General features: G+C 37.8%; 2 protein-coding genes across 3 annotated transcripts; both read left to right on the forward strand.

Moving 5' to 3' along the window:
* Positions 1 to 696: 696 nt before the first annotated feature.
* On the forward strand, positions 697 to 4,438 carry LOC141602456 (serine/threonine-protein kinase STY13-like). Of its 2 annotated transcripts, none has more exons than XM_074422734.1 (6): positions 697 to 1,699; positions 1,802 to 2,096; positions 2,358 to 2,482; positions 3,137 to 3,295; positions 3,678 to 3,801; positions 3,951 to 4,438. In XM_074422734.1, exons 2-5 carry the CDS (start codon positions 2,066 to 2,068, stop codon positions 3,732 to 3,734), a joined length of 372 nt encoding a protein of 123 aa, XP_074278835.1. In that variant the 5' UTR covers positions 697 to 1,699; positions 1,802 to 2,065; the 3' UTR covers positions 3,735 to 3,801; positions 3,951 to 4,438. The 2 variants fall into 2 exon arrangements, with proteins under 2 accessions (XP_074278835.1, XP_074278836.1); XM_074422735.1 differs by having other exon boundaries at positions 698 to 1,699; positions 2,403 to 2,482.
* Positions 4,439 to 6,314: 1,876 nt separating this feature from the next.
* LOC141599218 (UPF0496 protein 1-like) lies at positions 6,315 to 9,405 on the forward strand. Its single transcript, XM_074419162.1, has one exon. The coding sequence runs from the start codon at positions 7,067 to 7,069 to the stop codon at positions 8,276 to 8,278; it is 1,212 nt and encodes a 403-aa protein (XP_074275263.1). The 5' UTR covers positions 6,315 to 7,066; the 3' UTR covers positions 8,279 to 9,405.
* The last annotated feature ends 4,648 nt before the right edge of the window (positions 9,406 to 14,053 follow it).

The following is a 14,053-nucleotide window of genomic DNA, read 5'->3' on the forward strand; positions in this document are numbered from 1 at the left end:
ATTTTGTATATGTGAACCCTCAACTTATTAATTAAGGGAGTTTTGGTGGTTGATGTTTTTTGCATTCGTTATTTGGGCTAGGTATTGACGGATTAAGCTGTGGCAATGGAATTTAGGAATAAATATGGATTCTTTTGGAGTTAGTTAAGCTGGAATTTTAATAGTTTAAGAGCTGGGTGGATTGGGTAGGCACTGCTTGTAGAATTTTAGTAATTGAGGTTGGTTTGTGATGGGGAGCTGAATTGAGATGTAACAAAATTCGGATTCCTCTTTCTCTAGAAACATTTATAATTGAGATGTAACCTCAAAATTGTGCGTTTTGGTGGTTGCTGTTTTTTGGGATCAACATTTGCGCTACGTATTGATGGTTTAAGCTGCTACAATGAGTTTTGTTAATAGATATGGCTTGGGTTTATTTCTTTGCATTTGTTTTGGGGTTTACCCATTGATGTGTGTGCATTTTTCCTTTTATTATTTGGATGTTTCTTTACTGAGATTGTGGGCCGCAAATTGCAATACTACAGATGCAAAACAATTCCCCATTTTTTTCAACTAAGAAACCAAACAAGTGCTTAATGGCAAACTTGTGTTGGTGACAATGCGCTGAACGCTTGCTTACACCTAAGGCATGGCGGGGCAAACACTGCTTCTCTATGTTTTGGTCCTCCCCTTCATTTTCCAGGACCCCAGACTGTAATGGTGCGGTGAACGCCGTCATACCTGGGTAGGCACCCTAATCAGAAATTATGTTTTAGTTGTAGGACAGTACAAACCTGAGATATCTTGTGGTTTAGGATTGAAGAGTTTGTGTTTTTTACAAACCTGTTACCCTTGTGATTTAGGATTGCGGAGCTTACTTTATATGTCCTTTTAAACAGATTTTATTGTTAAAGTCTAAACTTGTGTTCTTGGTTGATTTAGGACAGTACATACCTGATATCTTGTGGCTTTGTTTTTTTAGCATGATGCCTCTTGTGTTTCGCTGTGTTATCGCACTATCTTCAGATCATACTTTGGTTTGTTGTGTATTTGTGGAGTCCCTTTTCTTGAGCCTGGACCACTTCCACTTCCTCGCACACCATGCTTGCCTTGTCAACATTCCCCTTATGGGATAGACCCTAGCCTTAACAGTGGCGTGATGTTATAAATAATATGCTGGACGATTCCAGTGCAGATATTGGGCTCGCAAATAATATGCTGGACGTTAACTGTTCTTCTTGTTCTTTATGGTTGATTACTCTTTAAAAAGAGTAAACTTGGTGGTGATGTAGCTATGAATAGTGACCTCCAAATATTCGCCGTCGGTCTCTCCCTCTCAATCCTATCCTTCCATTCTATGCTTTACCTATCTTTCATTCCTTGCCTTTCATTGATCTGCCTTTCCATTTTCCTGCTCACTCTCCAACCTACTTCACGTCTTCATCAAAAACCCTCTTCTCAAATCCGCCGCGCATCAATCGAAGCTTCATCTTATTCAATCCTCATCCCCTGCATCAATTTAGGCTTTTATTTCTTTTTCATTTTGAGGTTTGTGCTCTATACTCACTACACTTTAGCCAAATCTCTCCTAACTTCAGTTGCTTGTGCCTCTAATTTTATTTGATTTTTTATCAGGTGAGGGGGCTGAGATGCTCTCAAGGATAGTAGAGGTTTACCAAATTTGTCAACTGATATGGTTCTCATTAGACTTTTGTGTCGGGTAGGCTACGTGATATCGCAGGTTTTTGATTTATTTGTTATTATTATTGGACTTGATTAATTGTTAGTAGTAATCAAAACCTACGCTTGTTTGCTTTTTCAGATTTTCCGTTGGTGATAGAGGCCACAAATGTGCAGCGATTTCCGATTAGTTTTCCAAGTACAGATAAATTTGTATTAAGAACTATAATTTCAGTTCCTGATGGGAACAAATTTGTTCATTTGAGTGATAAGTAACACCTTTCTAAGGTTGCTCTATTCTTTTTAGTTTTTTTGAATTATTTCATTATATTTCTCCTCCACTCCTTTACACTTCCTTTTTACAGAAAATGTGGTCGTTCCAGATTTTGAGCCGTTTTTCTCTTTTATGGCCGGTTTCCGCCAATTGGATTTTACGGGTTAGGAACTTCAATTCCCAGCAAATATAAAGTCCGATAATTTACTATCTACTGCGAAATAGATAGTAGATTATAATTACCAACTTTAATTTTGTTTTAGATAATTTGCTTTCTTGGATTTATATTTTCTGTAAATTCATAAGTAAAATATTGTACTTTATTCGATATGCAATCTATTTTCTTCTTTAGCATTGGAATGCCATTCAATGTAACCACTCTTGTATGCCTCTATGAGCTTATAATTACAAACTTTTGTTTCAGCTAATTTGCTGCTTACGGCTGATCACAAGTCTGTGAAGTTGGCAGGTTTTGGTTTTGCAAGAGAGAAAACTCTGACTGAGATGATAACAGCTGAAACCGGGCCATACCATTGGATTTCCCCTAAGGTCGGTTCATATTGTTGGAGTTCTAATTTAGGTCTTGTTTGACGGTAGGCTGCTAACTTAATTAACGTAAATGCAACATTTTAGAGAGATGTTCAGATTGCTCCATACGTTAACATACGACTGATAATTTAGGTCTTGTTTGACGATATCTGATAGCTTGATTAATAGACGGCCGACATTTTAACGAATGATATATACCATGTGGATCACACTTCACAGTAAATGTATTCTTCCATAGTCTCAGGTTCGTAGACAATCATATGGTTTGTTACTGTCCCAGAACTCTTCCATTGTTGCAGGCGGCCATGTGACTTATATGAAAGCCAAAAGAATAATTAGATAGAGCGTGTGACGCTTCAAGTGTAAGTGATTTGAAAGAATTAAAGAATTATTAAATTGTAACTTAAGCGCCTGCTCATTGGTGGAGCTTGAAATTCAGGAGTGATCCATAAATTTGAGAATAGGACTTTAACTTAACAAAATGATGCATATTTGGGAAAGAGTTGTAAGTCATATCATACATGTTGAGATGATATTGTCATATGTAAGATTTATGTATGTTCTCGTTGAGGTAATGTGCTTAATATAAGACGAAGTAAGAAGCAAAAATGGCTGCTAATAAATATGTGCTTCCTGCTTTTGTTTTCTTCGCAGTTGTATAGCTTTGTCACTTTGCTTCAAGGAGAAAAAAGGCATTCTAACAACAAGGTAGATGTGTACAGATTTGGAATTGTGTTGTGGGAACTGTTGCCAAATCTTATGCCTTTTGAAGGCATGTCCAATTTACAGGCTGCATGTGCTGTAGCGTTTAAGGTGCGTGGACTTATGTCGCTTTTTCTACAACCGCTTATTTTGCTAATTCATATTTGCCTAAAAATTTGATGCTTCCGCTAAGTCTGCTCTAAAGATGTTCTTGCAATAATTACGACCATACCACCAAATACCCATTTACCCGATAAAACTTATGAGATGAGAAATGAGATCCGGCTTACAATAAACAAGATTTAGTGCTTCTTTAGATGGCAAGTTCCTGGCGCTCTGGTGGCACCATGAAACTTGTCGTTGCTGGTATAAATATGGAAAGACACAGCTTTACCATATACCTACAGCCTCTTCGGATGGTTGTTGGTACTTGTGGATAAATAAGGTTCAAATTTTTTAAGTTTGTAACAGATACTTGTGTATTGAATTGCAGCAAGATACACAAATTTTCCCAAATGATGTACCCCCAGATCTCGTATTTATCATATAAACTTTCTGGGTTGAGGACCCTAACTTGCGGCCTAGCTTCAGCATTATTCCCAACCAGCTTATTACAGGTTAGAAACGTACTTCATGAACATTGTACCAATCGCTTGGTATCTTTCCATATACTTAATCATCGTAGCTGCTTTGCACTCTCTGGTATGAGGCATGGCAAGGTCAGGCTTTGTTTATTTGACAGATCTCCATCGTCTCCCTTTTGCAGGCCGGCTCTGCTTTTGTGATGACACTATTCAACTGATAATATCCATGCCTGCCTGATGTTTGGTGTCATTTATTCTGTATCTGCGGGTCCGCTTTGGATGATTCCTGTTCACGTCTTTCCCTCGCTTTAGGGCTGGAGGTGGTTATTCTTCAACGAGTGAGCTGGCAATACGTGTTACTTTTGGTGTCCGGTGCAGTAGTTGTGGGTTGTCAGACTTCGCTGTACGAAGAAGTGTTCATTTTGTGAACTCTAACCTGTTATTGGGTTGGGTTGATATGATTCGTTGTATTGGACTTAACCTATATCGACATACAAGTATGTGTGTCGCTGTTGTGTCAGCCTAAGCGGTCGTAGTTAGATGGTTTCCCTGGGGGGTTGGCAGCTAAGGCATTTGCTCCTTAAATGAGTACCCAGTGTATTGCTATTTACGAACTGACAACTATCTAGGGTCTTTTCTGATGGACTCTTGCTTTGTAAAAACAAAAGAAAACCCAATGAATATTTTTTTAATAATTATTTTTTGAAGCTTGAATGTTGTTAAAGGTCCTTTTAGGTGAAAATCCTATTACTAATGTTTTTCTTATAGGTTTGAATTTTCTTCCGTATCCGATCTGTTGGTTGCATTTATAAAACTCTTTCTATGATCGCTTTGCATAAAGAGTGTTATGGCGCCCACTGCTTATTGTGTACATATATTATATATTTATGTCCAATTTGTAGACTCCACCTATGGATGATATAGCAATAATAATGTGTTCTGCTCAATGACTTTGAATTACACGGATTTATTTGACTTTATTTATTCCTCGGATTAGGGCACAACAATAGTGCAGTGCTGTCTGCTTTCTACACAGTTAGCTGTGAACGGTAATCCCGTCCTCCATTCCATCTACCATATTTTATAATTATATCGTTTGCACGATTGACAGAATTGGGGCACCGCGCTCGGTAGGGCGCGGAGCAACAACTAGTGAAGAAAAATGCGCAAATCTTGAACACCGATTAAATTCGGCGAAGGTTTTAAAATCGATTCAGATTGATTTTTTCAAGTACTCCCTCAAATTTTCTTTTATCTTCCTTTTTTTTTGGGCACAAAAATTAAGAAAGGGGAAGAAAGAAGGAATAAACTAAAATAAAGTATTGTAAGTTGTGAGATTTATAGGGGAGAGAAAATAATAAAGAATAAATAATGAATAAAAAATAGATAAAGTAATGGGAGTTGTTGATTTTTTAGGAGAGAGAAATTAATAAAAAATGAAAGAAACTTACCAAAAAAGGAAAGAGGGAAGATAATAAGAAATTGGAGGGAGTATCATTTTCTGAAAACGTTTCCTATTTCAATTGATAAAGTCAAGACTTGTAAATTAGATAGACCTGGCAAAACGGGTCAACGGGTCGGGTTTGGGCCGGGCCAATTCGTGTCAGGTCAGTTCGGGTTTGTCACATTATCGGGTTAGTTCGGGTCGGGTCGGGTATGTTTGTCGGGTCATTTTCGGGTCAAACGGGTCGAGTTGTTTCGGATCGGGTCATTTTCTGGTCAATGATCACGTTTTTTGGGGTTAATTAAAGTTATGTTTTATCGGATCATTTTCGGGTTGGATGGTTTCAGATCGGGTCATTTAGGGTTGGTTCTCTTACGGGTCTATGAAAGCTCGGGTCATTTTCGGGTCGAGTCGGGTCAATTCGGGTGTCATTCGGGTGTGGCATTTCAAGTCAATCTCGGGTCTCGGGTCAGCCTTTTCGGATCAGGTCAAACGGGTCGAGTTGATTTTACAGGTCTACTTGTAATATTGAAAATCTACATTTAACCCCGTCTATTTTAAAATCCGGTCAAACTTAAAATTGCTGTTGTAACTTGGTTCGCACCTAAGAATTCCTGATATATGAATTGACTGTAGATTTGTAGGATTACATTGTGACTTTTTCCAAGTTATAGACGTACAATTTTTTTGTGTTTGCTACTCCTAGTCCGTAGTAGTAGTTTTTGGGTCATACTTTTAGTCAAATGTCTTATGAGAGGAAATTTCTAAGATCTTTCATTAAGGAAGAAACATTAGCTAAACTCCTAAAAAAAACTCTCTAAACCCCCCAACTACCTTAGAATAGCTTCACTCAACGCATGATCTAGTATTTTAATGAAGTCAGATGGTTATTGGCGCATATTAACCATTATCCAGAAATAATATAATAACCACACATCTTAAAATGACTCAAATCGACCCAATTAAATCTGCATTCGTGCAAATCCAAAACCCGATTGCTAAAAAGTTATTGACACATTACTTTGAAATCGTCGATAATTTTAACAAACTACCGTAATATCCTTGTATTTGTGCCTTTAATTTGTTAGTCGCTACTTTAAACGAATATCTCTAGATCTAAACACAACTACTATTCTACTAAAACTCACACCACAAAATTTTGACCAAATCGCACCTTATTCAATCGCTAAAACCTTTGAAGAAAAATCCCAATCACTTTCAATTTGACTCACATTTTTTGATGAATTTCTTCCTCAGTTCCTAATTTTGGAATTGGGCTTCATTCATCACAAGTTCACAACTACTCTTCATTTCCCACTTCAATTCGTAACTTTCCTCTCCAAAGTCTCAATCTTTGCTCTCTAATCTCTATCAAGATTGAATCACAAAACCAAAGGTAAAATTTTGTTTCAATTTCTTGAGTTTTTAATCATTTTGTTAATTACCCATTTCCTCTTTTTCATCAAAGTTTCATTCTTTATGGTCAAAGTGCATTGAATCACAATTCTGTCAATTACCCTCTTCACCATTTTCACCAAAGTTTCAAGCTTTATTGTCAAAAATAGAAGTATTGAATCATAATTCTGTCAATTACCCACTTCACCATTTTTTACCACTTTCCCCAAAGTTTCAAACTTTATTGCCAAAAATAGAAGTATTGGAATCACAATCGACAATTACCCACTTCACTATTTCCACCATTTTCACCAAAGTTTCAAGCTTTATTGCCAAAAATAGAAGTATTGAATCACAATTCAGTCAATTTTCACCATTTTCACCAAAGTTCTGAGCTTTACTCTCAGAACAGAAGGGGAATTAAACCAGAAATCTGGGTTTTTGAGGGTTTTATGAATCATGGGATCTAAATTGAGCAAAAGATCAAATAGTTCACCTACAACGACGACGGCGACGGCGACAACAATTAGTAGTAATGGTAGTAGTAGCAGTAGTAGTGGGAGTGCATCCAATTTAATAAAAAGCAATGATTTGAATTCTTATTTAGCAGCCTGTCAACATGACCCTGATGTCAAAATTTTCGACTCGAAACTTCAACAACATACCACTTCTTTAATCAGTACATTGTCTGATAATGGTGGATTTAACCAGCAAGTTGGTGCATTCTCTTTTGATTCTCTTACACAAGTTACTGGTTCTTTCATGGATATGAATCAAGAAGTTGTTAGGGTTATATTGGAATGCAAGAATGATATTTGGAAGAATAAAGAGTTGTTGTCATTAGTTGAGGATTATTTTGAGTATAGTGTTCAGACTTTGGACTTTTTCACTTCCCTTGATCAGTGTCTTAAGCGGGCTCGTGACCGCCAGTTGATTATACAGTTGGCTTTAAGACGATTCGAGGAGGAAATGGGTGTTAATGGTGTTGGTGTTAATTCTTGTGATAAATTTGCGAAAACGTTACATGAGTTGAGGAGTTTTAAAGAGGCTGGGGAGCCCTTTGGCCAGGAGTTTCTCACTTTGTTTCAGAAGGTTTATACTCAGCAAGTGCAAATGCTGAGGAGATTGCAGGTTCGGAAGCGTAAGCTTGACAAGAAGTTGAAATCGGTCAAGGTTTATAGGAAGGTGTCTAATATTATATTTGGGGCTGCTTTTGTGGCAGTTGTGATATGTTCTATTGTTGCTGCAGCAATTGCGGCCCCACCTGTGGCATCAGCCTTGGCAGCTGCTGCTTCGGCCCCAATTGGAGGGGCAGGCAAATGGGTTAATTCGCTTTGGAAGAAATATGAGCGAGAATTGAAGAATGAAAGGGATTTGATCTTCGAGATGCAACTAGGAACTTACATGACGGTGAAGGATTTGGATAATATTAGAGTTTTGGTGAGTAAGTTGGAGATTGAAATTGAGTCATTGGTGACGAATGTTGATTTTGCAATACGAGATGAAGACGCATTGACAATTGTGATGGAGGAAATTAGGACCAAGTTAAATGTGTTTATGGAAGGAATTGATAATCTTACAGCACATTGTGCGAAGTATAGTAGGGAAATCAGTCAGGCAAGGACTGTGATCTTGCATCGGATTATTAAATACCCGAGTGCACCTAGCTAGCAGGATTGTCATATGGGACGATATCCTGTTAAAGTCCATGTCATCGTATTTTCTTCTCCATCATGGACTTTATTTGGGTCAAGCTATCAGTTGCCAAATTTAGAATTATGCAAGAATCAACCAAGGCCAGAATAGCCATAAAAAAGGAACAAGTTTCAAGCAAGGGCGTATTCTAAGTTTTGAGACGGATAAGTCAGAAGTTGGTACTGTGCGAATTAAGAATTTCACTCAAAGGGCAGTAACAGGAAAGTGGTACGAGTCTAAAGAATGAGAGGGAGTAACATTTATCTTGAGTCAGCTTCTGAGAGAGCCAGATTTAAGTGTAATTTCGTACATTATTTTTACTGCTGACACAAAAATAAAACAACATTTGGCTCTTGGTACTTACTAGTAAGGTATATCGAAGCGTAGATGTTCTACTTGTTTCTATTTATGGTCTGCCTACTTTGAACTGATGAAAACCATAAGCAAATCCTTTGTATCTCGATAGTTCTCCATTATCTCAGAAGACACGGGTGAGACAGGAGAATTGGGTAAATCCGACTCATGGTTGATGAGATATCTGAATCTTGGTATGTTTATGTGGGGAGTAGTTATTATTGCTGCAGTTGCTGATTTTGCTGTTACTTCTGTTAAATGGTAATGGCGCTTGTTTCCTCCATCCTTGCTCTTCTTTCGTCTGTTGTGCCTTTAAAAAGAGAACTACAGCAGTGTTCCCATGAATAACCTATCATCTTGTGGTGGTTGTCTGTCCAGATTCCATCTTTGTGGTGGTCGGATGTTACCTCGCTTCCCGTCCTCCTTTTGTCACTTCTGAATCGGTCATACGGTTTCTGTGTGTTCGTTTTAATTTCTCTGAGTTGTGGTTTGTTATCTTGCTTTTATAATTTGTTTGATTTTAGTAATTTTGCTTTGGTGCGTGTTTGTTAGGTGTTCTATGTTGGTGTTGTTTTATTGCTGCTTTTTCTAAACCTTTTCTATCAGCTAGATCGACTACCTCATGAATCATACATCTTGTGCCGATTTTCTTGAGTTCTTTGGTTATTTCCATGGTTGTGCTGTGTCAGAGGATGATGATAGCTTGAATCTTGTTTGTTCCCTTTTAGATGCTTCCCCCATTTCTAAAATTCATGCCTTTAAAGACCTAGGTAATGACCTTTTTAGACAAAATCAGTTTGTCGAGGCGAGTGCCTGCTATGACAAAGCATGTCGTCTCTTCAGTGATGTTCTGAAGGATGTGTCTGATCTTGATTTAAACTCTCTTTCAAGCCTAGCAATTTCTTTGTCTTTAAATTTAGCTGCTTCTGCTATTAAATTACATGCTTTCGATGGGGCATTAATTCTATGTTCGATGGTTTTGAATTTTTATCCTCGCCATGCCAAGGCCCTCTTTCGTAAAGCTGTCGCCCTTAGAAGTTTGAATAAGTTATTTGAGGCTCGTTGCACTTTGGAGGAGGCGGTCTCGGTGGAGCCTCGAAATAAGGATATTCTTCGTGAATTGGATGAAGTTAGAAAGCTTCATGTTTTTAACCTAAATGGTAAGCGTGTGGTGGATGATTCTTTTGAAGCTAATGATATTCGAAAAGGGAAACGGCCTATTTCTTCGCTGGTATGTCAAGAAGCCAGTGGCTCAAATAATGTTACTTTGACTGAAAACTGTGATCAACAGAATTGGTGTGCTAGCCAATCTACTTCATCTATAATAGATAAAAAGGATTTGGGTTGTACTAGTTCTTATCATTTTGACCCCCTTAGCAAGAACAAGAAAGGTAAGAATTCGATCCATCATGCCGAGCTTTGTGGATACTATGTCTCAGTGCCTTTTGAGATAGGGAATCAAGTTGCTCGAATTAGCACGGAGTTGTTGCTTTCGATATAAATGGTCCTCGAATGAAAGTAACAAGATTTCGACATGAATACGGATTCCGCCACAATCTCCGCAACTCACCATCTTTGTCGTTAAGAGTGATTGTAACCGCTTTGGTACCTCTACCCTTGGCTCTACCAAATACTCCTTCTCCAACAAAAAACAGGCCCATAAAAATTTGTTTCTATCGTCCAACGATTACGAGAACTTATTGCTAGGAAGGAAGCTGCAATTTTTTCATCCAAAATCCGGGGCCTCTTTAATAGTTCGCCCCCCTTTTCTCTAAAACTTCTACCTCGACGGGAACTCCCCATGAAAGTTCTTCATGTGAAGCCGCGGTTCCCTTTTCGTCTCCTCTGCCCGTGAATCTTTGTACAGCCATGGACATTTCTTTGGGACAATGGGACAACTTCAGCGATGAAGAGGATCGGCCTCTTGAAGTCAAGAGACCATGCTTATCGACCGAGAGGATTTTCGATCCCATCATTGAGGTTAGACAGTTTCAATGGTCAAAAATACACGTTTGGAGCGAGTTTGGAATGGACGATTTCGAGCATTTGTCAAGTCAAAGTTCGTTTATCTTTTCAGCCGTGAAGACACTCTCAAGCAAGATTTGTAGCCGACGTTTAATTGGTCGTGATCGCGCTAAATTCAAGAATAAATCAATGGTAATGGTTGGAGGTTCTACTATCTACTCCAGATTTACGACTCCGAAAATGGTTGTCAGCTCTAAAAGAAAAGAAGATTGTCCAATCCAGTTCGATGCCTTCTACCATTCACCGCGTAAGAGGCGTCGTCTTTGTATTTCTACCGAGTTTGTTTGTATTACTAGTTATGTTAGTTGGGTTTCGTCTAGTTTAGGGGCATCTAATGCCCCTCGGTTTGCGCTTTTGTTGGTGTGTATCAGTGTATGTAATAGAACCTTATGTTTCTATAAAATAGTACACCTTTGTCTAAGAAAAAAAAACCTATCATCTTAGCAAAAAATGATCATAGATTCTTATATGAGACGGTTTCATACGACTTTGGTGTGAGACCTCTCATTTACGGTGGGTGTTTTTTTTTCTTTTATCTACTGTGATCACATATTCTTGTTTAAGACGTGCATATCAATCTTAAATTTAAAACGGGTCAAACGTGATAAATATAACAAAAGCAGAACGCCTAGGGATTAGTAAAAAAGCTTGTCCAATCTTGAGATGGATATGTCCGCTTTAAAAGAGACCAACTATATTGTGATCACATATTCTTGTTTAAGATAAGGGCCATGCTAGAATTCTTGTTTAAGATAAGGGGCATGTTAGAATTCTCTTTTTGTGTGCCTATAGGCTATAGTGTAGTGCTTTGGGTATTTTCCTTACAACTTTCTTCAATCTCAAGAACGACCCTTCTTGTGGTGGTATGGAAGGCGTGGACTCCGCGAACGTCCTCGCAAGGCAGGAGAAAGGAATTGTAGAATCCCAGCAGCTTACTAAACTTCATGAAATTTCAAAATCAAGATTAGGGATATGAGTTTAGATTTATAATCGTGACTCAAATATGTGTTGTTTACGCGATCAAAGTAAAGAAAACAATGCTAAACAATATAAGTTCTATATCTTCATGCTATTTAAGTAAAATGATTTTTCACTTAATTCAGTGTAAGTAGATGAAAAGTGAAAGTTCAATAGTCACTAAGGTGTCGTTTGGTTGCAATGGTGGAATTAATCTCCCGTTAGTTTTAAAAACACGTGAATTGAATAATTCATGTGAATTGCTTAAAACTCGTTTGGTTGACATGGCGGAATTAAATGGACACAGGAGTTTCCAACTAACTAGGGAGGGCTAGGTAATTAAACTCCTCCATTATGGAGGAGTTGACAACTCCTAGAAAAAAAGAAATCATGGGAATTTGGTTAACCAAACAACACTATTTTTATCAATTCATGGGATTTTTCAATTCCCCCACATTTAGAGTGACAACCAAACAAGGACATCACAATAAATAAAGGAGAAAAAGTAAAGAAAGCAACCACATTGATCGACAGAAAAACGGTGAATTAATTTTGATTGTCATGTAATTTTGCACGTCAATCACAAATGTTGGACATTTTTTTTATTAGGAGTTCTACTTTTGGTAGCACTAATATTTAGAGAGTTTTAGATCTAGATATGACTAAAGTGTCTAGTATTACCTAGTCGAGTAGCTTACTTTGTATCGGTTACATAATGTAAGTTATTCACCTGTTGTAAAAAAAAAAAAAAAATTTAGAGAGTGGTCGATCTTCAATAAAAAATACTTTTATGTACAATTTGATTATTTGTATTGAGCTCATTTGAAAATTTATTTTTTTCATTTGCGAAGTTACCTAAATCAAAAGTTATCGAGTTAGCTTAAAATTAGCTCGTTTTCTTTGTACGAGAGCATGTTTCCTGGAAAAAAATTTAGGTATAGCTAAGAGACTTTGTAAAAGATTTTAGGTGCTGTTTGGCCTAGTTTATGTGAAATAGCTTTTACTTTCTAGAATGAGTTTTTCATAAACTACTTTTTTAAAAAGTTGTGGTTGTTTGGCCTAACTTTTGTAAAAGTAGTTTCTTAACAAATTGATGTGTTTGGCATACTACTGTTTTTTAGTTTTTTTTTTTTTTTTTTTTTTTTTTTTTCCATATTCCTAAGAGTTTTTGGGAGAAGTAGAAGTATAAGCATCAATTTGGTGATTCTGTTTCTAGTAGCTTTTTGTTAATTTCTGACTTTTCAAAAGTAGTTTTTTATCTTTCTAAGTTGCTGTTTGGCCTAGTTTATATGAAATAGCTTTTACTTTCTAGAATGAGTTTTTTCATAAACTACTTTTTGAAAAAGTTGCGGTTGTTTGGCCTAACTTTTGTAAAAGTAGTTTCTTAACAAATTGATGTGTTTGACCTACTACTGTTTTTTTGTTTTTTTTTAGTTTCCATAATTCTAAGAGTTTTTGGGAGAAGTAGAAGCAGAAGCATCAATTTGGTGCTTCTGTTTCTAGTAACTTTTTATTAACTTCTGACTTTTCAAAAGTAGTTTTTTATCTCCCTAAATTATAGTGTTTGGCCCAACTTCTACTTTTACAATTAGAAAAGCACTTAGAAAGTTTGGCCAAACACCCCCTAAATTATAGTGTTTAGCCCAGCTTCTAGTTTTACAATTAGAAAAGCACTTAGAAAGTTTGGCCAAACACCCCCTTAGTAATTGTTCCGGGTGTAATTCCGGAGCAGGATTTGTTACCACGTAAGCTTGTAGAATGATGACTTTGCTTGACTCTTCCTTTCGGCCTCTCCTGAAACAATGAACAAACTGAGGGCTCGGCTTGGTACCGAGCGAACTCACTCCGACGCTCAAGTCAGTAAACTTAAAGAGATTAAGTTGTGTGTTACTTGGCAAAGTATATTGTAGAGAGATAAGGGAGTTTATACCAGATTTATGGTGAGTATTAGGGTGAATTGTGGATTATTTCGATCCTTTTCTCAATGAGGATTGAGGAGTATTTATAGACTTTCACCTTTTGTCACGTAGTGGCCAAGTGGCTAACAGGTGGAAAGACTGTTCTACCCTCGGCCGAGGGACCCATGGCAGGCCGGCTGGCCTGGTTGACTCCATGCCGAGGGGACTTGGATGTGAGTACGCGGATATGTCTCCCGGCTGGCTGGTTGCCTAACCGAGACCCAGTGACAGCCGACAGTCGCGTCGGTTATCTTTGTCTAATACGTTGACTTGCTGTGGATGTCTTTGACCTTGCTCAATATGTTGACTCGGTCAGCGGGTGCAGAATATGCCCCATCAATTTGCCCCCAGCGTAGTCTATGCCGTGGTATGGACCTTCGATGAGTGTTGAGCGTATTCTGCGCAAGTCGAATTTCTTCCCCGGCTTCTTCTTCCTCAGCTTGGTTCTGCTAAGGCC

Source organism: Silene latifolia, chromosome 9, assembly GCF_048544455.1.
Source record: "Silene latifolia isolate original U9 population chromosome 9, ASM4854445v1, whole genome shotgun sequence".
Taxonomy (NCBI): domain Eukaryota; kingdom Viridiplantae; phylum Streptophyta; class Magnoliopsida; order Caryophyllales; family Caryophyllaceae; genus Silene; species Silene latifolia.

Bases quoted from the DNA above. Each gene is read 5' to 3' on its own strand.
- LOC141602456 (XM_074422734.1), top strand. From the start codon at position 2,066: ATGGCCGGTTTCCGCCAATTGGATTTTACGG. The intron at 2,483-3,136 runs GTCGGTTCATAT...TTTTCTTCGCAG, and splicing joins ACCATTGGATTTCCCCTAAG to TTGTATAGCTTTGTCACTTT. The intron at 3,296-3,677 runs GTGCGTGGACTT...ATTGAATTGCAG, and splicing joins CATGTGCTGTAGCGTTTAAG to CAAGATACACAAATTTTCCC.
- LOC141599218 (XM_074419162.1), top strand. From the start codon at position 7,067: ATGGGATCTAAATTGAGCAAAAGATCAAATAGTTCACCTACAACGACG.